Source organism: Aulonocara stuartgranti (assembly GCF_965226115.1).
Source record: "Aulonocara stuartgranti genome assembly, chromosome: 3".
Lineage (NCBI taxonomy): Eukaryota > Metazoa > Chordata > Actinopteri > Cichliformes > Cichlidae > Aulonocara > Aulonocara stuartgranti.
In genome coordinates, this window is record NC_138941.1 from 68,422,952 (window position 1) to 68,450,404 (window position 27,453).

At 40.9% G+C, this 27,453-nt stretch overlaps 2 protein-coding genes across 14 annotated transcripts in view; one reads left to right on the forward strand and one right to left on the reverse strand.

Annotated features, from left to right (window-relative positions):
* LOC309698840 (uncharacterized protein) overlaps positions 1-10,902 on the reverse strand; it is a gene marked incomplete at its 5' end in the record, with an annotated part of 151,421 nt that extends 140,519 nt beyond the window's left edge. Inside the window, 2 exons of the mRNA XM_082521567.1 lie at positions 9,015-9,721; positions 10,885-10,902. Coding sequence (XP_082377693.1) covers positions 9,128-9,721; positions 10,885-10,902 — 612 coding nt within the window. The 3' untranslated portion in view covers positions 9,015-9,127. The remainder of the gene's footprint in view (positions 1-9,014; positions 9,722-10,884) is intronic.
* Positions 1-27,453, forward strand: part of LOC309693526 (uncharacterized protein) — a 311,788-nt gene that overhangs the window by 62,759 nt on the left and 221,576 nt on the right. For 5 of the 13 annotated variants that reach the window (XR_014272663.1, XR_014272664.1, XR_014272665.1 and 2 more), the window contains exons 1-3: positions 12,021-12,332; positions 12,533-12,619; positions 13,320-13,388. The exons of 1 other annotated variant lie outside the window; for it this stretch is intronic. Coding sequence is in view for 7 of the 12 variants with exons in the window: in XM_082512832.1 (XP_082368958.1) it covers positions 27,102-27,119 (18 nt within the window). In the remaining 5 variants the exon portion in view is untranslated. Of the gene's footprint in view, positions 1-12,020; positions 12,333-12,532; positions 12,620-13,319; positions 13,389-16,496; positions 16,729-26,978; positions 27,120-27,453 lie in introns of those variants that run through there. 7 more of the 13 variants (XM_082512828.1, XM_082512827.1, XM_082512832.1 and 4 more) reach the window with 6 other exon arrangements.

Here is a 27,453-nt window from a genome sequence, read left to right on the forward strand (position 1 = left end):
ACGCAGAGACACAGGGAGATCCACACAACATGAGGGACGACGTCACACTGAACAGAGGGAGACGCAGACAGAAATACACAGAGGGTTAACGAGGGAAGTGGGAACACACGGGGAACACAGGTGACACTGATAATCATAACGAGACAGGGCGGGGTGAACTGAACACTGACGGGAGAGGTGAAACAGGAAGTACAGGAGGAGAGAGAGCACGAGTAGAACACCAACGTAACAGGCAGGGGAGACATGGAATAAACACGAAAGGGGACGAGGGCTCATAAATACATAGAGGGCACACAGGGGGAAGAGAGAGCACGGGGAGAACTTAGACATAATGGGCAGACACAATAACACCATGGACAGACAGAGGGAACACAGAGAAGTGGGAGCAGGCAGGCAAAGAACAGAAACCCAACAAATGGCAAAATCACAACAGAACACACACTCGGAATGAACAAAAGCATAAGGAAACACAAAACACTGAGTCCTCAGACTCAGGACCATGACAAGAAGTCACTTGGATGAGTGACGAAACGTTTCTCCCACTGAAAACGCTACGTCCAGATGAACAGAATCAACTTTTCAAGATTTACTTACCTGGATGATTGAGCATGCATCAAGAAGAATTTAGAATGGATTACCTTGCTGAATCCTTTTAGACAAGGGACTTAGGACTTACTATCTAATCGTGTCCCACATAGATGATGTTCTCCAGTGCCCACTGTAATGTGGAGAAGCTCACTTTACGATTTTTTGATCAGTAACAAGACAGAACCAGACGTGGAAGCTGCGGGATGCTGGACGGGCTCAGCTGAACCTCTAGCTGTCATGGCAGGATGCTGGATGGGCTCGGCTGAACATCCAGCTGGCATGGCAGGGCGAGCAGGTGCGAAAACCTCTGGCTGAGGCATGGCAGGTGACGGCATGGCAACCACAGACGGCAGGGCGGGCTCTCCAGAGCACTCAGCAGGAACTGATGGCGGAGCGGGAGCTGTGAAGTGCTGGAGTGGTTCGCCTGAACCCCCAGCAGACACTAGAAGAGTCTACACAAACTGCTCAATGACCCCCATGGAAGCAGCAACAGGCTCTTCGGGAGGTCCAGAGCAAAGTTAGTCCTCCAAATCAGCCTCTGGATCCAACCTGGCCTGGGTCTCAGTCCCACAGGGGCTTTGCTGAGCCTCACGGCTAGCATCTCCAGTGAAAACAGTCTTGAAGCCTGACTTCTTAGAAGCATGGGTCGTGGCATGATCAATACACAGAGATGCTAGATAATTGTGCAAAGGGATAAGATGTTCTGTGGAAGACTAGGGCAGTAACTTGTCAGTCTTAGTCCTTTCATGAACATGAACAGTCTCTTCATAACCGGGCCAATGAACTGGCAAATCTGTGTTGATTTTAGCTTCCTCCTTAGAAAAAACACACGGAACACAGTCACCCACCTCATGCTGCTGTAAGCCGCGGTGATGACGTGGACACCGCCTCCTCCTGGAAGCCACGGTTGTGGAAGCTGGCGCTGTCATGGCTGAGGTGAATGTGGTGCTAGAAGCAGCCACTGGTTGTGTCAAGGAAAATGCAGCACTTGTCTGCTGCTGCGTCGACATGGACCTGGAGACAGGCGGGAGGCTCAACACGCCAACTTTAATTCCTGTAGCTGGTGTAGGGAGAGCTGCATCACACAGGGGCTGGAGTGATCCAGTCTGCATGTTGAGGGGCTTGCTGCTTTGACGGTGAATGGGAAACTCCTCCAGTTGTAGCCAGTCTTTGTGATGCTCCGATAAGCGCTCCACAAAAAACAGGTTGGCAGCAATAATCCGACATAGCTGGACCCGAATAGATTCTTTCTCCACCTCCTCCCCTTGAGCAGAGAAGATAATCCAAAATCCATGGAGCTGTGTGACGTGGACACTGTTAAGCGTTCAAATATTGAGGAGGAATACAGGAGGGATTCAAAATCACAACACTTGTCCAGGAGGGTTAGATCAAATGATGATTTTAATAAACACACGTGTGGGGGGATGAACACTGTCACACACTCAGCGTCAATCTCCGCCCAATAATACACAAGCAGTTGTTTTTATAGCATCATGGTATTATTTATGATGCCCCCTCATGCGTCAAGCAGATACAACCCATATGGAAAAGAAATAGTAAAAACTTATATGATTTACTCATGAAAGTGGCCACTTTCATGAGTAAATCAAAATTATTATTTTGATAAATTTTGATAAATAAATAAATTCTCCATTTGTAAAATAATTTTAGAATTCCACATTAACAGAGTGAGTTTCGAAATGTTTTTTAAAAACCTCATTACATTTCAACCATTACCATCCTAGGGGCGCTAGGATGGTAATGAGGTGCTTGAAATGTTGTAGGTGGCTGAGTTTATACTGCTACCATTGAGACTGATCGGGACTCCGTCTTTGTGGATCTATGGAAGCTTCAAAGGTATTGTTGTCACTGAGGAGTTTAGTCATGTTTATTTGCTCTGCTTCTTTTTGTCAGGCATAAAATACATATATATATACTATACTATATACATATATATATCTTTTTGTGTCCCAGCTGAGTAACAGGAGAAGAGTCTGGTGGTGCAGCAGAGGAACAATTTCAGCCATTTGGACTCAGCTCAGCCACTACAGAGGAAACAATGACTCCAACACAAAAGGTGAGAAGAACATCACAGTTACACTGTTATTGAAACTGTGTGTACAGCTGGTCGGTTTTTAAAAACCTGTTAACAGCAGCTTTATCTTTTCCATCCTGGGCTCCTCCATATGTACAGAATCTACATTCACAACTAAAAACCACAGAAGTTGCAAGAAAATACAAAGATCATATTTTCTCTACATACATTGAAACAACAATATCATCAGTTGAACTAATTTTTTTTTCTGAAGTAATAGAGATTCATTGATGATCAATATTTCTTCAATAGTGTCATTTTGTACAACTCTCATTGTAGCACATCATTGTAATGTGATACTATCACCAGAAGGTGGTGGTAACACACCTACAATGTGTTTTTTTGTCATGTCTGATTCCACCAATTTCAGTTTGTTCCACGACTGCATTTCACTCACTGCCTGTCTTTGTATCTCTGTCACTGCAGGACCAACATGGAGCAAGAAGTCAGCGCTCTCAGGAGGCCGACAAACCTCACAGAAGAAAGGGAGAGAAAACCTACAGCTGTGATGAGTGCGGGAAGGATTTTACCCGGGCTGGACACTTAAAACGACACCAACTCATCCACAGTGGAGTTAAAGCGTACAGTTGTGACTTGTGTGGAAAGTCTTTTACCCAGGCTGGAAACTTAAAAACTCACCAACTCATCCACAGTGGAGTTAAACCTTACAGCTGTGAGTTGTGTGGAAAGTCTTTTACCTTGGCTGGACCCTTAAAAACTCACCAACTCATCCACAGTGGAGTTAAACCTTACAGTTGTGACTTGTGTGGAAAGTCTTTTACCCAGGCTGGAGACTTAAAAAGACACCAAATCATCCACAATGGATTTAAACCTTATAGCTGTGACTTGTGTGGAAAGTCTTTTTCCCAGGCTGGAGACTTAAAAAGACACCAAATCATCCACAGTGGATTTAAACCTTACAACTGTGAGTTATGTGGAAAGTCTTTTACCTGGGCTGGAGACTTAAAAAGACACCACACCATCCACCGTGGAGTTAAACCTTACAGGTGTGAGTTTTGTGGAAAGTCTTTTACCTGGGCTGGAGACCTAAAAAAACACCAACTAATCCACAGTGGATTTAAAGCACACAGTTTTGAGTTGTGTGGTAAGGCTTTTGCTCTATATAGCAACTTACAGAGGCATCTAGTTACCCACTCTGGAATTAAAGCGTACAGCTGTGACTTGTGTGGAAAGTCTTTTAAATCTCCACATCAGCTGAAAAAACACCAACAGATCCACACAAGAAAGTAACTCACTTACTGTGAGGTATGTATTTACACTCAACAAAAATATAAACGCAACACCTTTGTTTCTGCTCCGATTTGACATGGGATGGACATAAAGACCTAAAAGTCACTCCAGATACACAATATTACCATCCCTCCCAAACATTGTTCACAAATCAGTCTAAATGTGTGATAGTGAGCACTTCTGCTTTGCTGAGATAATCCATCCCACCTCACAGGTGTGCCACATCAGGATGCTGATCTGACATCGTGAGATATGTAGATAGATAGATATGTATATCAAGTTTATTATTTTTCCTTTTAGGGATTTTAATTCTCTAAAATGTTATCCCTGTTACATTTTATTCTTTGTTCCCATAGGACACAGTAGTGTTTAGTAGTTGTATTCATTTTATGTGTTACCTAAGTTAAATTTCAATCCTTCATTCATATTTAATCTTTTGCTGTGGTAAAATCTTCTCTTAAATCATTTTCTCCCAAAACTGCAAATATTTTCACAGCAGTTGCTCTTAAATCCTCCAAAATGAACTAAATCTGTCCACCAGCTTTGAAACAACACCTGCTGTGACTTTATGTCCAGAAAAAAGAAACTCAAGCTAAACTGGTTTTGGGCTGTACTTTCATATAATGCCAGTTTGTACCAGAACATGAAGCAGTGAGTCAGTGTAACATTTATTTAATTAGGCAAAGACCACATTCATATTCACAGTGGCAGCAAAGAAATGTTGAAAGTTAAAAACAGCAGCACACATCAGGACCATTTTAAAGATCACAGGTGACTACTTTTACTTAATTCAAATTCTTTCACATTTTTGGCTCCTCCTTTCACTTTAGTGTATTTACTGTATCCTTGAAGTCCACATGTTGTTTTTTAATGAATTCATTTTGATCCACGTGTTCTGCAGCTGTTTTCCTGTTGATTTGAAGTTTGTATTATGAAATCCTGATAATGTTAAAGCGTTAGTTATATTTGATGAACTCTGTAACGTTTGTCTTATTAAACAGTGTAACTGCTCCTGAAGGTTTTTCATGTTCGAAGTAGAATGAAGGGCCATGCTCCAACTGATGTTCAGCCAGTATTTTAATCTTCTTTTCACCAGCAAACACCGTGAAAAACTGGTGAAATGATCAATGAAAAACACGGATATTACATCAGGAGAACAAAAATTACAACTCAAATAAAACATGCACACAAAGTAAATGCACCAACATACCGTGTGCGCCTTTCTACTGAACATTCATGAGCAATTGTAGTCCATATCTTCAATATTTCCACCTTTTACACAAGCCAGCATTCTCTTTCTGGCTCGAGCCTTCAGTCTCTGGTGACATGTGCGTTTAATTGAGCATCACCCCAAAGCATGCGCACCACAAAGCGTCACACTCAGGCCCACCAGTAGGTGGCGACAACACAACATGAATCCAGATTAAACACCAAATGTTGAACATTGCAATTACATAATAATTACATTTCAATGCGACAGCTACAAACAGTTTGGTGTGAAAAATGAAGAAATGGTCTCAGAACAAGTAGTTTGAGCCCTGATTTCTGATTCAAACTAATTTAACTGTTTTCAGTGGTACATGTGGAGGTTTATCACAGGAGGAGACACACCGACACATATTTCCTTTCAATTTGGTTTTCTACTTGTTTTCTATCTTTTTAGTTAATTAACTGATTTTAATTCTCAGATTTTGCCACCTAATTCATTATTTCCAAAGATATGCACGTGGCACAGTAACAGTATCTTTAGCAGTAGCTTGGGACCTGACGGTAAATGTTTACTTTGTCTCTCTGAGATTTACTGATAGAAAACTTTGCAGAGAGAACAACACAGTATGAACAGTCTTCTCACAGGTACTGATAAAGAAACAAATATAGAGTTTCTCTTAATTTTGCTTCAGTTTGTTTTCTTTAATCTTGAGCTTCACATGTTAAGTTTACAGATGGTGAGCTTAAGTTGCCAGAATGTAATGTTCCTACAAAAATACAGGCTAAGTGTGTACCCGTGTTAGTGATTTAACTGAGGCAGCTCAACAAAGCCAGTTCTTCTTTGTATTAATTGACTTGACAAAACCAACAAACCCAGGTGAGAGATAAAGGGTATCACAACAGTGGTTATCTGTTTTCTCTTATTTTGATCTAATACAGGGGACATTAAAGTCACTTTAGCAAAATGTATTTTAATAGTTGAACGTTATTGGCAATAGCTGTTACGGCCCTGGCCGTCTAGAGTTTGTTTCTGTGCTATGTCTTTAAGTATCTACAGGTCCTTCCTGATAGGAGAGCTGGCGGTGGGTTATTGGTCCCCTCATCATGTGGCTGTTTTTAAAACATCCCTCACCAGCAGTTGTTGGCGACAGCAGGTGACAGCAGCAGCAGACCCATCCTTGGCCTCCAAACTTTGTGACATTCGTGTGTGTGATCCTTAAGACCTACAGAGCTTTGGACATAGTATGTAGACACATTTTCACTTGTAAATAGTAAACTGTAAATAAGCACTGAAGCAGAAGAGGAGAGCTGCCTTAATATTCTCCTGTTTATTTCAGTTAGGGAGTTAAGTGTAGCATGTGTCCTTTGTTTGGTTTATGTTTCACATAGGGTTTAGACAGCACTAGAGATGGACCGATCCGATATTACGTATCGGTATCGGTCCGATACTGACCTAAATTACTGGATCGGATATCGGAGAAAAATAAAAAATGTAATCCGATCCATTAAATATCACGAAAGCACCTCACAAAACTTGCAACACGCCGTAACTCACCTCAGAACGTCGGAGCAGTATGCATCACGTGATAGAGCAGCTGTGGCATGCGGACCTGTCGGTGGTCTGGATAGCATTTGGAGCTTCGCTAGCAACCTGGCATTTCATCTCCGACAAAGTTATCCCCGAGAGAAGTAAAGCAAGTGTGTAAGTCCATCTCTGAATGTTTGTAAAGCATTCCCACGTTAAGCTTAACGAGCGACTGCCTCTCGCTCTCTGGCTGCTACTTCAATCGTGAAACTGCTTAAATCAGCTGATCGGCTTTTCTGTCGCGAGTCTCTCTCGTTTGTTTTTGGTCCACTTTGCGCCAGAAAGAGCAAACCAGCGGCTGAACAACAGCAGCACGTTTAAGCTTGATAAGCTGTTGTTACAATTTATTTAATATTACTTTCTACACCAGGATCTTTTTCTACGTAGCTGACGCTGGTAACTGTGCAGGGGCGGATCTAGCAAAGTTTAGCCAGGGGGGCCGATAGGGCATTAACTGGGAAAAGGGGGCACAAAGACATACTTTTCTTTCTTATTCTCATTTAAAATGTCTAGCTTTTAATAAATAATTATCTGACACCCAAAGTTTTAATTTGATGTAAAATGAATAGAAGTCAATTACTGTATATAGTGACTATTAAGTCTAATATATATATCCTAGTAAGCTATAGTACATTTTCCTTTGGGAAGGTACCATCTGTGCAGTCTGCAATTTTGTTGAAGAAAGATGTTGAATCTATTTAATATTTCTTGAAAAATAATTGATTTCTGTGCATTTTTTTTCACACTGCATCAAATTAAGGTTGATTACGTTGATTAAGCATCATGAGGTGGAGCGTGAGGGGTGGTTCCCTATTTTTTATTTATTTATTTTTGTTGTTGCTGGGAGTTGGAACCCTATTAGTTAGGTTGCTTAATATTTACGCCAAGTACTCTTTAAAATACCAGAATAGGGAGGATGGTGTAGGTCTAAGTTTATTAGATTGATCAGTATTGCTGAACTATGAAATATTTTTTTTGTATACAGGTATAACAGAATAGCTTTAGTGTAGTTGTTGTTTTAAACTTGAGTATGAACTTGCAGACTTGCAAAATGCAGCAAGATATTTTAAAAAACAGTTTTGTTGATTAAAAAACACTATATCGGATTCATATCGGTATCGGCAGATATCCAAATTTATGATATCGGTATCGGTATCGGACATAAAAAAGTGGTATCGTGCCATCTCTAGACAGCACCTCCTTTCCTGACTTAGCTTGTTTTGTTGTTGCTTTTTTTTGGGGGGGGCGTGTTATTTCGGGCTTTGTTCATCCCAGAGTAAAGTTTTTCAGTGTAGACACAAATGAACCACCGCTCACTTCAAAGATTGGCTTCTGACTATGGTTTTTGGAACCAGGGTGGGGTCACTTCCTTTCCAACCCTTATGTTATGTTTCTGTACCCCTAGACTGGGGCGTAACAATAACCTACAAATATGACTGATTGGTTCTCTTATTTGAGCCCTGTGAGCTGAAAGTCACCATATTTTCATCAATCAACAAAATGCAGTGAATGAACAAAAGATAAATCAATAAGTGGTGTAAACACCTTTTGCCTTCAAAACAGCATCAATTCTTCTAGGTGCACTTGCACACAGTTTTTGAAGGTAGGTTGTTCCTACCAGCTTCCTCACATCCTTCTCTCTCTTCATGTAAACCCAGACACACTCGATGATGTTCAGGGTTCTGTGGTGGGCTGTACTATCACTTCCAGTACTTCTTGTTCTTCTCTACACTGAAGATAGTTCTTAATGACTGACTGTATGCTTGGGGTCATTCTCCTGCTGCAGGATAATTCAAATTCACTGAATCATCATTTGAATAGAGACAAATACATTCTTACTGCTCAGTTGCAGCTGCGGGTGACACGGGAAATTTTTACCTGCAGAAAAAATTGTTGCTGCAAGAAGAACAGAGTGTAATCAGTGTTTATTAGTGGTGTCCTTTGGTGTACTGCAGTGCTTAGGATGACGTTTTACTTCAGTGCAGTTCAGTGATGGATGGAGGGAATTTTATTGTAGTCACAGAGATCCATAACAGGGAGCAGGAAAAGAGTTCCACTGGATCACAATAATAAAGTCTAAGAGAACAAGATGTATTTAATTTTATCCAATCCAAACCATCTTTATTTATAAAGCACTTTAAAATACCCAGCACAGGACCAAAGTGCTATACAGTAAATCAGAATCAGAAAGGGTTTTATTGCCAAATGTTGAGCAGGTTTACAACATTAGGAAATTGCTGCGGTGCTTAGTGCAAACATACTGTCATAAATAACGCTTAAATAGACATGAGAAAAAAAACAAGAATAAGAATTAAAAGTGCTAAGTAGATAGATATATACATGAGTGCAGGTGGTGATCAGTGCCAAACATGGAATGATGCAGTGAACACAGCGTAGGGTCATGTGTTAGTGGCGGGGACAGTCATACGGTTATTGTTCATGTGTCCAACAGCAGAGGGGAAGAAACTGTTCTTATGGCGAGAGGTTCTGGTGCGAATGGACCGGAGCCTCCTGCCTGAGGGGAGCAGGTCAAACAGACTGTGTCCAGGGTGAGAAGGGTCAGCTGTGATCCGAGCTGCACGCCGCAATGTCCTGGAGGTGTACAGGTCCTGCAGAGATGGGAGTCTGCAGCCAATCACCTTCTCAGCAGAGCGCACAACACGCTGCAGTCTCTGTTTGTCCCTGATAGTGGCTCCAGCGTACCACACGGTGATGGAGGAGGTGAGGATGGACTCGATGATTGCAGTGTAGAATTGCATCATCGTCCGTGTTGGCAGGTTGAATTTCTTCAGCTGCCTCAGGAAGTACATCCTCTGCTGGGCTTTCTTAATGACGGAGGTGATGGTGGGCTCCCACTTCAGGTCCTGGGTGATGGTGGTACCTAGGAAGCGGAATGAGTCCACAGAGGTGATGAGGGTGTCAGTCAGGATGATGGGGGGAGTGGGGCTGTGTGCTCCACTGTCTTCTGGGCATTCAGCACCAGGTTGTTGTGGCTGCACCAGGACACCAGACGCTCAACCTCCATCCTGTAGGCAGACTCATCCCCGTCCGAGATGAGTCCAATAGCGGTGGTGTCATCTGCAAACTTGATTAGCTTGACAGACTGGTGGGTGGAGGTGCAGCAGTTGGTGTATAGGGAGAAGAGCAGAGGAGAAAGAACACAGCCCTGAGGGGAGCTGGTGCTGATGGTCCGGGAGTCCGAGACATTCTTTCCCAGCCTCACATGCTGCTTCCTGTCCGTCAGGAAGTCAGTGATCCACCAGCAGATGGGATCAGGCACATTCATCTGGGAAAGCTTGCCTTGGAGATGGTCTGGAAGGATGGTGTTGAAGGCAGAGCTGAAGTCCACAAACAGGATCCTGGCGTAGGTTCCTGGGGAGTCCAGATGCTCCAGGATGAAGTGTAGGGCCATGTTGATGGCGTCATCTACAGACCTGTTGGCTCTGTATGCAAACTGCAGGGGGTCCAGGAGGGGGGCCGTGAGGGTCTTGAGATAGGAGAGAACCGGGCGCTCTAATGACTTCATGACCACAGATGTCAGAGCCACGGGTCTGTAGTCATTTAGTCCAGTGATCCTAGGTTTCTTGGGCACAGGGATTATGGTAGAGGACTGAAGCAGGCAGGCACATGACATGTCTGCAGTGAGGAGTTGAAAATGCCAGAAAACACTGGGGCCAGCTCGTTTACACAGTGTCTGAGGGTGGCAGGAGACACACCATCTGGGCCGGGAGCTTTTCGAGCATTCAGACTCTTAAACTGCTTCCTCACATCTGCTTCATGAATATGAAGAGTTGTGGTGGGAGGAGGTGGTGTGAAATCCTCCTTTGTGTGGGGTGAGGAGGGGGGTGTTGTAGGTGAAGTGTTTGATGGTGGTGATGGGGGAGAGGTGGGGGAATGTGTCCAAAGTGTCTCTATTGTTGGGGCCGTTGGAGGCGTGAAAGCTGCCTGATGGCTCGTCAAAACAGCAGTAAAAGTCGTTAAGGGTGTTGGCAAATAGGTTAAGAACGATAGAATAAAACAAAACAGTAAAAAAATAAAACACATAATACATCAAAATTAAAACAGCATAGAATAAAAAAAACACAGAAGAGGTCTGTCTTATCTCAAAAGGCATGTTGTTCCACAGTTTTGGAGCTGCTACAGAAAAAGCGCTTACGCTCAGTCCCGGGTACATTCAGGAACAGCTGATCAGCTGACCTGAGAAAGGCGGGTATATACGGCTGTAGCAGCTCAGAGAAATAAGATTAGACTAGGCCATGGAGGGCTTTAAAAGCAAATAAAATAATTTAAAAGGAATCCTAAAAAGAAATGGGCAGCAGGTGAAGTGAAGCTAAAATAGGGGAAATGTGCTCAAACTTTCAAGCTGCAGGATATTGGACGCTCTGTAGATGTTTGAAGCACTGACCCCTATATAAAGTGCATTACAGTAATCCAACCGAGTGCTAACAAAGGCGTTGATTACTGTGTCAACGTGCCTTTGTGAAAGAATTGGCTTTATTTTAGCTCGCTGCCTGAGCTGAAAGAAGCTTGATTTTACCACTGCTTTGATCTAATTGTCAAGTTTCAGATCACAGTCCACTTTGACCAGCAGGTTTGTGACAGTTGGCTTAACATACTGGGCCAAGGTATCTAAATATACATTTGGTGTCTCAGTGGGGCTGCCAAAAACCATCACCTCAGTCTTTTTGTCACTGAATTTCAAAAGGTTAAGAGACATCAAAGCCTTAATGTCATCAAGACACTAAAGTAATGGCTATGAAATAATTGCCTTTTTTCTGTAGAGTGAAATGCAATGCTGTGTTTTTCTCAGTATAGATCCAAGAGAGAGCAGATACAAAGAAAAGAGGAGGGGGCCTAGAACTGAGCTCTTTGGGACACCACACAAGAGAGGAGTGGAGGACGAAACATGGTCAGAGGCTGTGTCCCAATTCAGGGTCTGCACGCTTGAAGTACGCGCACTACGCGCACTACGCGCACTACACGCACTACGCGCACTACGTGTACTACGTACGACGCGTACTATAAGTACGAGAATATATATATATATTGAATATTACTTAAACTCTCTTAAATTAACTTCCAATAAAAAAAGGTTTATCATTGATTGAAATTCATTCAGAAATGTTTAACGAATGAGCTGTCACAACTTTCAAGTACAAAGTTGTTATGAAGTCTGTCACATCCCCCCCCCCCCTTTTTTTTTCTTTTTTCTTTTTTTATCCTTTATTTATTTATCCTTCTTATTTCATTGTACTGTATATTGTTACTCTTATTTGCCTTGTATGCAGGGGCGGAGCGTGGGGGTGGCTTACTGGGCTTAAGCCCGGGTTGTTTTGTCAGAAGCCCGGGGTATTTTGGAGTGCAATTTTTTCATAGTTAGATGCCTGGCTGACAACTGTATAAAACAAAAAGTACACACAATATTCGAAGCACATAGTGCACACTGTGGGAATTTACGACTGTGCGTGAATCCCCCCCTGATATTGGTATGATCCAAGCTCAGGCACTAAGCGACTGAGCGAGGGGGCGGGGCAGCTGCTGCCCGTCAGTGCGCTGTTGGAGAGACGGAGCCAGCCATACTAAGGAGAGCTTAAGTTTGACCAGGTACCAACGCAAATCATTCGTACCGTACAAATAATGTAAATATGACGGTGCATCACGAAAGATTGATATCAAACTGATCACTTGACCAATATTACGTTACTTGCTCTTCAAGTGAATCAACAAATGGCGAAATGAAAAGCCGAACAAATGCTATTTTTTTAGAGATTCTTAGCTTACGTGTGTTTATTTCATATTTTCAGTTCTTACCCTCCCCGACTAAATCGGTTTCAGTTATGTACTGAAATATAAGAATGGACATTAGAGGGTTCTTTCAAAGAAAAACTCAGGTAAATGTTATTTTATATATTATGCTTTGTATGTTGTTCAGTATATTTGTATGCAAAACAAGAGGAATTTCAGTACACAGCAGGATATTCACATTTGTAACCAGATATTTACACTTTAGGGAGAAAACATAAAACATTTTTACTGCACAACATCAATTTAGAGTAAACTTTTGTTTTAGATAAATATTGAAATATCTTTTGAATTAGTTAAATGTCACAATAAAGAGAGACAGAGCTTTCTGTTTTTTATCACTTTCATCAAATTTAGGAGTACATGTACACTAAGTTTATTGTTAATTAATAAGAAAACTCCAGACGATTCCATTCTGAGCTGAAGAAGCTTCTGATAGGTTAGTAGAGTCCATGTGAGTAAACAGGTGGCACAGCTGTGGATGCATATAAGGCAAAACACAGAGCCTGTTTCTGTGACATGGGAAAATCAAGAGATGTCAACCAAAACACCAGGAAAAGAACTATGGAGCTCCATAACTGTGGCTCAATTTTGAATACAATTTGGTGCCATTTGCAATTAAGAAATACAGACGATTTCTCTCTTTACTCTTAAAGTTAACAAATATGTTTTTTATATTTATCAATCTAAAAAAAATAAACATTTGGTCTGATTTGATGTTACAATTAAAAAGTGTTTGTGTTTTTATCTGAAGAGTTTGTAAATATCTGTATATTTGATGATTGTCAGCACAAAGAGGGAGAGAGGAACAGAGAGGGAGATGGAGAATGAGGACAGAACAGAGATGAACAAGAGCAGGTGAGACACACATGTTAGTCAAATGGTTGTTTACCAAAAGTATCACCGTATCACAGGTCCTCATGTATCTCATACCTAGTGTTTCTTTTTAGGTTTGTTATTTTTCAAATTCTATATTTATTAAGTTATGCAGGCTTGTTTGCACAACAAGGCTAAATAATTATATAAACTTTTCTCAATCTAAATATTGTACTTTGGTAGAATTAAAAAATAAATGTAGTGCAGGTCTATGATGATTTTTAGTGCTACTATCATCTAGTTCTGATTCTGGTTCTGTCTTGGTTAAGTCCCAAGTAGTCCTGATTTTGAACTGTTGTAGTCCTGTTTTAATTCTGGATCAGTTCTTGGTCTGGTTGAATTGGGGTTTAGTCCTCGTGTCTTGATACAGCCCTGATTTTGTTCTGCCTTGCTGCTTAATTAAAAAACTAGTTTAAGGTGTTCTGCACATGTGATATATATTTTTCCCTATATGAAGTCATTCTTTTTTGAACAAAACTCAAAACAGAGCCAATTAATCTTTCAGTCATTTCTACCCCCCCCCCCCAGGGAAAAAAAAATCCCACATGCATACTATCCTTTTGGGCTAAGCCCCGGGTGTTTCAAATGTCTGGCTCCGCCTCTGCTTGTATGTCTACTGTACAAACCAGAGGTGTGGACTCGAGTCACATGACTTGGACTCGAGTCAGACTCGAGTCATTAATTTTATGACTTTAGACTTGACTTGAAAAAATGTTCTAAGACTTGTGACTTGACTTGGACTTTTACACCAATGACTTGGGACTTGAATTGGACTTGAACCGGTTTACTTGAAAAGACTTGATATTTTACCCCAAATATAAAATTTAACATGCATATTATATAGAGATTGAAAATGTGACGTCATTCACTGGTAGAACCGCAAAGGATTCTGGGAACTCGTGGCAAGCGGTACTAGCGCACGCAGGCTTTCAATTAAAATCAGTCACACAGCGATAAAAAGAAACACAAAAATGTCAAGAAGCTGTTGTATTATTAACTGCAATAGCCGGTCGCATGACAGCCACGGGAAGCCGACGGGTAAAGAGATCGGTTGTTATCGGATTACGTCGTTGAAGAGAAATTGTTCGAGCCATGTTTCCGAAGTAACAAAGACGCGACGGATGGTCTGGATTGCAGCCATTCAAAGACCAAATATAACGTCCCAGAACTCTCCAGCTCACAGGTTAGTCTGCTCCAAGCATTTACACGAAGGTCAGTGTTTTTTAGTACTTAATACGTCATTTTCATAACATAATTAGTGATATAGGTTACAAGCAAGTCTGGCGCTGAACAGAAATTGTCGCGCTATGCTCCTTTGTTTATTGTGCATAAATAGTGAATTGTCCTGACACAATATTGCGTTTCGCTTCTGTTATTATGGTACATTGACAAAAACATATACTTTTATTCACAGGATAAAACAGGTTTTTTGTATCACTAATTGCCCAGTACGATTATGTATTTATGACGACGATTTGTGAGACTGGTAAACTTATGATACGTACGATGGTCTTTCGTTCTACACGGTGCATTTCAAGGTCCTGCACCCATCCGGCGGTAAACTGTACCTGGGCTTGTTGCAGTGACCGGAAGTTACTAAACTTCATGAGTGTATGCACTCACTCCAAGAACCGTATGATTATAAATATGCATATAAATATGCTAAGATGAGATAGCTGACTTCATCTAACTAGCAAATGTTGTCCAGGCTACGTTGGTGATGCAGTTTTTTTTAATGTGTATGATATTTTTGTCATGCGATTTTAAAGCTGGTCCTACAACCGCATCCAAGAATAACATGCAGCTTATCTCAGAACTGTCGGTGAAAATTATTCTTGGAGCTAGGTTTAATTGAGCTGCATTTTAAAGAGGTGCAATTTCACAATTTGTGTATATTTTCTAAGTTCACTATTTTGTCATGTGTTGAGAAAAACACAGATTTTAAAATTACATGGTCTAATATTTACATTTAGCATAACTGCAACATTATTTTTTCTTTTTTTTTTTTAAAGACTCGAAAGGACTTGAAATTCAAAGTTTCAGACTTGTGACTTGACTCGGACTTTTACACCAGTGACTTGAGACTCGACTCTGACTTGCCTGACATTACTTGAGACTTGACTTGAGACTTGAGGATAAAGACTTGAGACTTACTTGAGACTTGCAAAACAATGACTTGGTCCCACCTCTGGTACAAACTGAACTGGAATGTCTGACTGTTCGCTTTATGATTTCCATAAAGTTTCGAAAAAAAACAAAAACCTCTTCGGCCGCTCCCTTCTGCCGTATTTTGCGGCAAAATTCTCCACACCCACCGCCGCGCTATGAATTGTGGGATATATGGGACCACGAAGCGTACAACGGACCACGCATGATATTTGGGGAAATCGATTGTGCATTTGTAGTATGCATTTGAAGTACACTTCGAATTGGGACAGCCGTCGTCGCATGGCGGTGAGGTAACCGCACTTAAAATGCGTACTTCAAGTGTGCAGCCCCTGAATTGGGACACAGCCCCTGAATTGGGACACAGCCACTCACCCCCTCCTTCCTGGCTCACAGCTTTTTCTTCTTCTTGGTTGGCAACCAATGTTAAGGCGCATTACCGCCCCCTGGCTCACAGCTCAGTGGACATTTAGATGAGAAAATATGTATTTGACACATTCAAGAAAAAAAAAATAAAAATAAAAATAAACAAAATAAATGTTTATATTTTGGTAGGAACTTGCTTTATTTTAAAAATGTTTTTGCTCATTTTTGCTCTATAAAATAGTTTATTTCTTTTAGAATCACTCATCTTAGCAGTAGGATTTACATGAAAAGAGAAACAAATTAAATTTGAGTGAAAATATACATTTTTGCAATGTCTGGTCAACTGACTCAGTGAATCAAATTACTCAAATTCGATTCGCTTTGGTGAGTGACTCATTCAATCTCGATTCAGTAAAAAGAATCTAATTTACCATCACTGGAATGGAAAGGACTGGAAAGGCGCTACTTTTGAATAACTCTCTCACGTGGTTACGTTGTGCAGCTGAGTCACGTGACAGCACAGCAACAAATCACAGCAGAGCCGGGGAAAGGGGGCGGAGCAAAGTGTCTGTGCAGGAGAGGAGTCGAGCAGAGAGAGCTGCTTTTTCATGAAACGGGAGTAAAGTAGTGAACTTACAGTAACATATACCACTACCAAAGTTTGGATCGATATCTGCATCGATCTGCACACCCTTGTCTCCTGGATCGTAGCTGAGATCAGCGTGAACCACGTGGGTCTCTGCTCACTGATCTGTTTCCTGTTTCTCTCGGTTTGTGGGCTCATCTAAAGGTAAGCACCGAGCTAACTTTAATGTGGGTTCCGTTTATGTTGAGTTTAGCTCTGTTGAGGATAATAGATTGCTTGGTATACACTGGAGTTAGACAGACTGTAGAATTTGTGATTGCTTGCTACATTATGAAATGGTGGTTGCTAGGGGGTAAGAATATATATAGAAAATTAGTCTTGGTATATGAACAAAAGGATGGGCTGCAGGCCAGGAGAACAGTCTACCCCCACCCCTAGGACAGGAAGCCACAGGTACAAGCCTGGGGGAGGGCAACCCCAGGGTGAATAATAGAGATTAACAGACCACGTGACGTTCGCGTAGAGCTGGGCGATATAAGATTTTTTCATATCATGACATGTTTTTTTCATTTCAGGCGATAACGATATCTAAGATAAGATAAGATAGAACTTTATTAATCCCTCGGGTGGGTTCCTCTGGGAAATTCGATTTCCAAAAAAGCACAGCACCGACAGAAGTTACAGAGTTATACACACACACATATATATAAATACAGAGACAATATAAATAAAATATACGAAGGGGATAAATAGAATAAATAGGAATAAAAATAAAAATACAAGTGAATTGCACATTTCAAGTATTGAGTCTATTGCACCGTTGACTATTTACAAAAGTATTGCACAAAAGGTATTGCACAGTGAGGTGAAGAGGCACTACAGCTTAGTTGTTCCCTCCTTTGTCCTCCTGTTTCCTCTCCCCTCCAGAGAGGAGTTAAACAGTCTGATGGCGTGTGGGACAAAGGAGTTTTTAAGTCTGTTAGTTCTTGTCTTTGGGAGAAGCAACCTGTCACTGAACAGACTCTTCTGGTTGTTAATGGCCGTGTGCAGAGGATGCCTGGCATTGTCCATAATGTCCATCAGTTTCTTTAATGTCCTTTTCTCTGCCACTGTCACCAGAGTGTCCAGCTTCATGCCGACCACAGAGCTAGCCCTCCTGATCAGTTTCTCCAGCCTGGATGAGTCCTATCTATCACGATATAAGCCAAATAACTATATTTGTAAGATTTAAATGTGCCGTTGCTCACAAGTAAAATTTGAAATAATCAGCAGCTTGTTTTTATTTATATATTTATTTCCCATAAGTTCATCCATTAAACGGACGCGAATGGATGGATGAAGTTCAACAGGGTAGATGTACTTAAGGAACATGAGACTTTTTCAGATAAATAAAGGCAAATATTGCAAACTACACAAAAGGCAGCCGCTAAAGCGTTTAAGTTTCAAAATAGAACAAACGAAACAGACTACTAAATTGTCAATTCCACTTAGAAACAAAATATTAATTCTAAAAATAAGTCTTAGTTTGTTTTACAGAAGAACAGACAAAACTGACTAACTTTTGTCAATATCAAATAAACTGAGAACTAAAAGGAAATTCTCAATCTCTCCTTGTTGTATAGCTTAGCTTTTCAAACAGTTTTAACAGTTACTTTAGTCTGACAAAAGCTGAATGACGAATTAGCGCTTCCAGTCAGAGACTGAGGCTACGTCCACACGTACACGGGTATTTTTGAAAACGGAAATTTTCCGTTTTCGTTTTAAAAAATAATCCCGTCCACACATAAAGGCAGAAATGAAGGAAAACACTGGTATGAACTTGCCAAAGCAGCAGGTGGAGCTAGATTCCTAATCGTGCAGAAATGTTGGCCAATCAGATATCTAGAAGCCTCGGTGGGAAAAAGTAAACAAAGCTGGGGCATAGAAGCAGAACCGAGTCGTATGTGTGGAGGGACAGTAACTGTGTGTATATGTAAGCATTTAAACACTGCAGAGAGTAGAATTAACAGTAACAGTATTGTAGAAATTCATTTCACCGAAACAATAACGTGGCGCACAGTGTGACGCATGCACCAGTTTATTGTATTTCCAGACTTGCTTCCGGCACAATTTACAGTGCACGCTACTCTGTTTTTTGTCAGACTTGAAATAGCCGAAATACCTTCACACTACGGAACTTCTATGGCTCTTCCGTTTGACAATCTCTCCGGCATTGGAACCATCATCTGTTTTCTCTTCGGTAACCTTCGGTCACGCTCGGTTGATTTTTCTAGTTGGCACACTCATTTCCTCCATTACCCGGGCGTTAATGTTGCTGGCTGCTTCCCAAACAAATACAAATGTACGGCTTGGCACTTGTGCTGTACGTAACAAGTCATGCGACGTGACGCTGCGGCTGTGATTGGTTCGGCTCAGCGCTACTTAATTTGGATTGGCTGACCTCTTTTTTTTTTTTTTTAAGAGGACAAGAACGGCGAGGTCTATCGCGATAGTTTAATTTCTCTATCGAGTAAAAGTTATATCGCGATACATATCGTTATCGTTCTATCGCCCAGCTCTTCTTTCGCGCATTGCATGCCGGGAACTCATGGCAAAACATTCCAAGTACCGCATCAAATGCAAGCATTTGTAGCACCGCAAAGCGTTCATTCTCCGGTTCCAATAAATTCTTTCTTTTTCTTTGCCCCCCAAAAAAGGTATGTACAAAACGAAGGAGAACAATGTGACCTGAAGTTAATAAATTTCATGAGTGCATACACTCATGAAGTTTAGTAACTTCAGGCCACTGCAACATGCCCAGGTACGGTTTACCGACGGATGGTTACAGGACCTTGAAATGCACCGGACTGAGGCAATTTTCCCTCAGGATGACCAGGCATCGCGTGCTGGTGATTTAGCAAAACTCACCTGAGGAATCCTGCTTGACAACGCCACATTCTTATAGAAAATTTCAAAATTAGCTGCAACACACCTTGTGAGCTGGATTTGAAGTGGGTTTAATAAACACTTTACAATTTGAATGGAAACATGCCAGCCAACACAAGGATCATCTCGGAAATTCGGCCACCACCCTTATATCTTATATACACCATCACAGACACTCTCAAACAAAGAACATTCCACAGCACATCATGCATACCTAAAGGTTCAGTCCAGCTCATCCATGACCTTCTCCCACACTAAGAAACGTTATGACCACCCGTCACCTCCCTTAGAGCAGGATGTCTGGAGCTCTTCCAGTCTACGATGGGTCCACTGTGAGGGTGCAATAACATGGGCCCACTGGTGATAACATTCTATATGCATGCATACAACTGGTGAACACTAAAGTGAGGAAATAATATTACTATTACTAATGTGATATGATTTATAGGAAAGGAAATGTGCCACTGCAACATGCATAACAGCGCTGGTAAATACACACAGAAATTAACAACTACAAGATTAAGTCTGCATGGCCCACAAGCTCATGCGACCCTAGGATGTTGCTGTCATCTTCCTGCTCCTGGAAAAACATACATACATCTACCCTTTCCTTGTCTGCTTGGAATAGGTGCAATCTGCATATCAGTGTCAAGTCAGTGAACCATTTGTCCCCATTATCAGTCCAGTCAGTCCCCATTGCGATGTGGAGAAGCTCACTTTACGATCATTTTTCCAGCAACACTATTGTATAGCACTTTTAGTTCCAATCATGCAGGCCTGCTTAACGGACAGCAGACTCTCAAACAAAACTCTCAGTGTACTCCTCAAACATGAAAAGAAAAAAAAAGAAAATACTACAAAATATAAAAATATGAAAGTCTAGTTTTAGGACTTGCCAAAGCATACTCATCTCCTTAAACTGATAAATCAAACCAAAACGTCTTGACAGGTTCCACTTGGTAAAAGAAAAATGTAGCTGCCAAATAAATCCCCAAAACATTCATCCACCAGCCACACACATTTCACACAACCCTAATGTCCTATTAGATAATAAGTTTATTCCCATGCAACCAGGTGTATGTCATGGTAAAGCATCCCTCACACATTTGAATTTGAATGTATTTATTTAAAAGGGACAGTGCAGTTTGACATAGTCCAAGTACAAAACATGAAACTGATGTAACGGACATAAGTTTATAGCTATTGCAAATTTTCAACAATTGTCCCTTGTTGGGCTTACAATCAAAATAAATACATTTTACCATAAAACATACATTTTCATAAAGCCAAAATACATCGTAAATACAACTACAATTAATAGACAATAAATAAAAATAAAATCATTAGTAAAATGACTACATCTCTGATTTCCCTCTAAACAAACTTTAACCTTCAATAGAAAGGATCTGATGTCTGTAATCAATTTGATTTTGGTTGGAAGTGGGCTCCACAGATTGCAAGCCTCTATGGAAAATGCCGTCTGACCAAATTTAGATCTGCGATATGATATCTTACAGTTTCCGTTCAATTTAAGAAAACACTGTTTCATCTTGTTCTCTCTATAAACTTCACAAGATGCTTGGTTGAACTTTCCCTCCTCTGAGGTAAACTTTTATTAAACTCTTAATAAACAGTCATGAGTCTCTGCTTCTCACCTTCCGGTGTTACACTCTCAAGACTCCGGGCGGAACACACAGGTAAATGCAATTCCGCTTGCTACATCCCTTTTCTTTTACAAAGACAATGAACTATTCATAAGTCTCTCTTTTTGTTTTACTGCATGCAGTTCCTCTACAGCCTGTCCCGCTATTGTTTTGTTGTATTCTCTTGAAATCTCCATTGCTCTACAAATATCTAGACATCTGTCTAATGTGAGGTTCTCTTCTCTGAGCAACCTTTCCCTCCAACTGGAGCTGTTCGTGCCACAGACGATCCTGTCTCTGATCAGTGAGTCTTTTAATTGTCCAAAGTTGCAGGTGCAATCAATATTTTCTCCTGGAGCCTGATTGCATGCAAAAAATCTGTATCTCTCGACAGTCTCATTAACTTTGGGATTATAGTGTTCATCAATTTTTCTCATCAGCTCACTTACTGTTACCCTTGCCTCAGCTGCCACCATGTTTCATCTTGTTCTCTCTAAACTTGCTCGGTTGAACTTTCCCTCCTCCGAGGTAAACTTTTATTAAACTCTTAATAAACAGTCATGAGTCTCTGCTTCTCACCTTCGGGTGTTACACTGTCAAGACTCCGGGCGGAACACACAGGTAAATGCAATTCCCCTTGCTACAAACACGAATGATTAAAACTCCTAAAACTAAGTAGATTATGTTTCTCTAAAATGTGACAATGATGCCAGGGCTGCACCATTTTGCATAAAATGAGAATCACAATTTTTTTGCTTAGAATTGAGATCACGATTCTCTCACGATTTTCTTTTCCAATATAAATATTTATTGCACTTACTCCGTAATTTCTTTGTGCCTGGGGGAGTTTGACGGGTATGGGGAAGTGCTGTATAAGGTTCCCGTTATTGATGTTTGGGTGGTTGACGGGGACTGATTTTCTCCTGTCACTTTCTTGGCCTTTACAGCTTCGTCATATTGCACTTTATGGTGACGTTTAAGGTGGTTATACAAATTCGTAGTGTTAGCTTGCGGTGCTGCTACTATGGCAAAACACAGCTTGCAAATGATATCTTTTTGACTCTCATCTTCTTTGAAACCAAAAACCTTCCACATGGAGGAACGAGAACCTTTTCTTGGAATTAATGTTACAGTGGGGTTGTCATTCTCACCACCATCAGAGCTTTTCCTCTGCACTCATTGTGGTTTCTCCCCTCCGGCAGTTTCTCTCACGTGCTCTTCGTTGTTTTTTCCCTTTCCAGCTGGCTTCTGTATCACGTGGTATAAGGCTCTGCCCTTGTCATGAAGAGTGAGCGCTTGTTTTCATGCAGATTATGTCCCGGAGCAAAACGCGGTACAATCGTCATCTTTTTTTTTTCTTTTCTTACATCATTGTCATTTGGAAATGAGATGGCACATAAGTATGAATTGAGATCGCGATTTTCTAACATTTAATTGTGCAGCCCTAAATGATGCCATCGGACAGATTTGACATAGGACACAGACCTTCAAAATAAAACAGGAAACATGAGACACAGACATGACAATACAAACTTGATAACATAAGACACTCGGCATGAAACACAAAGGGTGAGGAAACTTAAATACAGGGGAAGAAAATAAAAGGTAAATCTAATAACCAAATGAACTTCGCTGACCTAAAGAACTTAAACATAGAACTCAAAACACTGGTTCAAAAGACTCAGGAACGTGACAAATGCATAAATAACTGAGCTGCTGAAGCAGGTATATAGTGCTGAATTAACTCAAAACAATTCAGATTAGCCTTGACCGTCTTAGCAATCTTCTTTAGATGCTTGTCCAATTTAAGACGTAAATCAAAAATTATTCCTAAAAACTTCTCATCTTACTAAGTGAGTTGAACAAGATGATAAAATCAGAAACACAGGCTTAAAATACCATCTGGTATTCATTGCATTGCATGTGTGTGTATGTGTTAGTAGGATTAAAACACTCTGTGCTTATTAGGGCTGCCACGATTACGTTGACTAGTCACGATTACGTCGACTATCAAAAGCGTCGACGACTGATTTAATAGTCGACGCATCGTTTGAAGCTTTGTAAGATCACAAAAGACGCAGGAATAAGTAGTAGGATTTAAGAGTGTAATAACGGACTGAAACAGAAGATGGCAGCACTGCATGCACAAGGATGCTAGCTGCCGTTAAACCCCGAAGAAGAAGTAGCTCTGTCCCAGAATTCATAGCGCAGCCCAGGTCAGTTTTCAACAATGGTGGCAGCTAGTTGTAATATTACTCTTATTATTCTTTCTGTGTCACAAAATAAACGTTTAACATATTTTCAGAATGTAACTGTATAAACCTCAAATATCTGCTCAGTTTATCAAGACACCACATATTTTCAAAAGTGCTCCGACGTTTTCGGAGACGTCTGTTGCCCACTAGCTCGATAGCTAGCCGGGGTTCAAGGCTCACTAGAGCCCATGAGAGCACCGGACTCCGGGCAAATCGTTGTCAAACCCACCGCTGTCTTTCACTACTCAGGGGCCCGTTCTTCGTACCTCGCTAAGTAGGTTAGCTGGATTTGATTGTTGACGATTTCGCGTGATCTTGGATCGTTCGGTTCCCCGAAGCTCATCCGGGACTTGCTGTCATAGCAACAGAGCCGTAAGCGTAAACCTGCTCGGGAGCAGGTTTACTTTATGTAAACAGGATTAGATCGCGGCCACGCAGGTATGTCCGCTTCATTTATACGAAAGCAACAGCGATATTCCACCACAGTTTCACCATAAATAAATAACATCAATGTAACTAAAGACAATGCAGCACCTGATCCATTTATTGATTTCACACAGATACATACAGGACATTTCCTAAAAAAGGGAAATGTACTATTAACATTCTATTACATGTATGTGATTATTACAGATGTAATTCATATTTCAGAGTAGCAATTGCAAATTACTTTGTGTAATCAAGATGAGAGACCACGGCTATAAAAGCTAAGGTGGATTTGGGAAGCCTGTCGCAGTCCTGTCCGTATACGCGAGCCACCCATTGCGGAAGGTGCAAGATTGATAAGGAGAGTTTTCAGAATTCAGCGTATATTGCGGGACAGACAGGATCCTTTAGCTCAGCGCGACAGTGTGCTCATAGAGAGATATCGATTTTCCCGTGAGGATATTATTTACTTAACCAACTTGTTGATGAGGGGGTGCAGGACCACCACCTGTCTTTTTTTTGCTCTGCCCTTTTCTTGGTTGCTGTTATAAACAAACAGATTATTCCAGGGTCTCTTTCCAAGAGAGGAAAAGCAATATAAGTGATAAATATTACCATTCTGTAGAATATTCTTATATTTCACTTTTACCTGTTCCCATGTTCTAGTGGGTCCTGTTGTGGCTCTAATGTGAAAGGGGATATAATATAACATATTATAATATAATGTAATATAATATTGGATAATATAGTGTAATATAATAAATCTACCCTACCGCCTACTGATGTTGGCCAGAGGGGCCGATGGCGCGATATGGCAGCCTGGCTTCTGTCAGTCTGCCCCAGGGCAGCTGTGGCTACAACTGTAGCTGCCTCCACCAGTGTGTGAATGTGAGAGTGACTGAATAGTGGCATTGTAAAGCGCTTTGGGTGCCTTGAAAAGCGCTATATCAATCCACTCCATTATTATTGTTATTATTAAATTACTTACGAGTTTAATTTGTCAGCAACTTTCTGCCAGCCCTCTCTCCTTGCTTTTGCAGCCTTTGCAGTGTTCCCTTGCGTTCTGATTAAACTCTGAAACTCCTGAAATCCCTCACTCAAGAGTTCTTGCTCTGCTGCTGAAAAATACCGAGCCGAGCGCGCTCCGTCGACATTTTCCCAGACCAATCAGAGGGTTGCCGATCAATGTTTCCACTATCGATGCGTAGCCCCTTTTACGACACCCAGTGATGTCACATTACTGCGTCCAGCTGTACTAATCGTCAACAGCAGGTGTGTTCGGGGAACCGGATTAGCGAGCTCACGGTTAGCGCGATGGTTTGGTCTTGGATGTGTCATTTGATCTTGGATGTAGTGAGCGACGTACGAAGAACGGGCCCCAGGTTAAACATATATAAGTCACTTAGATAACTTACAAATGTTATTGTTTGGCTTTTTTTTTAGTATTTTATTTGTTCCTGAGTAAATCGGTTTGGCTGAGATTAAAGTTATAGTTTTTACACAGCTGAATAAACGTCAAGCAGACAACTGATTATCAGAAGCATGAGATGCTCGAGAATATACTCTGGTGTCCCGTTATATTTTAGATAGCAAGGAGTTTATTAAACTTCACCGAAACAATCTGCAAATTTCATTAAAATGTAATAAACTATCATCTTGTCTTTATTTTTAGTTAGCACATACTTTAAACACTTAAAGCTGTAAGCTAATGATAGTTATATAAGAGCAGATGCATGCTGGTGCAATAAGCTGTATGTTTTACGTCCAATGGATGCATGATCTGATTAGTCGACTAATCGCAAAAATAATCGGTGACTAGTCGACTATCAAAATAATCATTTGTGGCAGCCCTAGTGCTTATGTATGTCGTTTTAATTACTGTCGCCTTTTTCTGAAACAAATCTGTTTACTACACCTTCTTGTTTCAGAAACACCTAAAGAGGAAAGTCTCTATTGTAGTCAGGCACAGCTAAATTCTGCTTGTGAGTTAACCTAGCAAACCACACCGTGTGTTGTTAACACCTTAAACATGTACCTCCTCATGCCACTTCCTCTATGATTTTTGACACCCCTATATGGTGTCACGGCGGGGTGCGCCGATGTGTGTGGAAACAGGACCCAAAAGCAGATGATGACGAGGAATTGTAATGATTAACAGAAAAGTGAACCTTTATTGCGATGACGGCAGGGAATGAACCAAGAGACCAAAACAAACAGGCAAAACACTAAGAAACAAAACACTATAAGGTACTAAGACCAAAAACTATAACTATAACTGAGGAGGAAATAAACAGGCTAAGACTATGACTAACGTGGAAATAACAGACGAAAACTAGACCTATGACTGAGGTGAGGTAAACAGACGAACCGACAATGGCATGAAGAAAACAAAAGGCTTAAATACAGACATGAGGTGATCAGGGGAAGTGGGGACACATGGGGGAACAGCTGACTGACATAAACCTAATGACAGGACCAGGAGAGGAAAGCTAAATACAATGAACAAAGAACACATGACACTGTCAGAATAAAACAGGAAACACTAAAACTAGACATGACAATACAAACTTAACAAACCTAATGCGTGATGAATAATACAAGAACCCAAAACATAGAAAATCAGAGGAACAATAAACAATAACAGCCCAAACTAAAGACAGATAGGAAAAGACACAAAACTAATCACATAACCAAATGAGACAAATACAAACATAAACTCAGAGCGCTGGGTCAGAGACCCAGCCTGTGACATATGGAGGACAACAAGAGCCACGCACATCAAAATAAAGAATTCTGTGCTTAAATAATGAATTGTAGAATAAATTCTCCATTTGTAAAATAATTCCACATTAACATAGTGAGTTTCGAAATGTTTTTTAAAGTCCTCATTACCATCCTAGGGGAGCTAGGATGGTAATGAGGTGCTTGAAATGTTGTAGGTGGCTGAGTTTATACTGCTACCATTAAGACTGATCAGGACTCCGTCTTGTGGATCTATGGAAGTCCATATATACAGGGTGTAGCATCCCCTGGGTAAAGGTGGTGATGTGCAGGGGGGGTCAGTGGTTTTTCCCTTTCAAGTTCTTGTAGGCAACTGATGACTTTCTTTTTGTAGTTGCTTCTGGGGTTTCACCTTGAAGCTTCATAGGTATTGTTGTCACTGAGGAGTTTAGTCATGTTTATTTGCTCTGCTTCTTTTTGTCAGGGATAAAATACAAATATATACTTTTTGTGTCCCAGCTGAGTAACAGGAGGAGAAGAGTCTGGTGGTGCAGCAGAGGAATAATTTCAGCCATTTGGACTCAGCTCAGCCACTACAGAGGAAACAATGACTTCAACACAAAAGGTAAGAAAAACATCACAGTTACACTGTTATTGAAACTGCGTGCACAGCTGGTTGGTTTGTAAAAACCTGTTAACAGCAGCTTTATCTTTTCCATCCTGGGCTCCTCCATATATACAGAATCTACATTCACAACCAAAAACCACAGAAGTTACAAGAAAATACAAAGATCATATTTTCTCTACACACATTGAAACAACAATATCATCAGTTGAACTCAAATTTTTTTCTGAAGTAAAAGAGTTTCTTTGATGATCAATATTTCTTCAATAATGTCATTTTCATTACAACTCTCATTGTAGCACATCATTGTAATGTGATACTATCACCAGAAGGT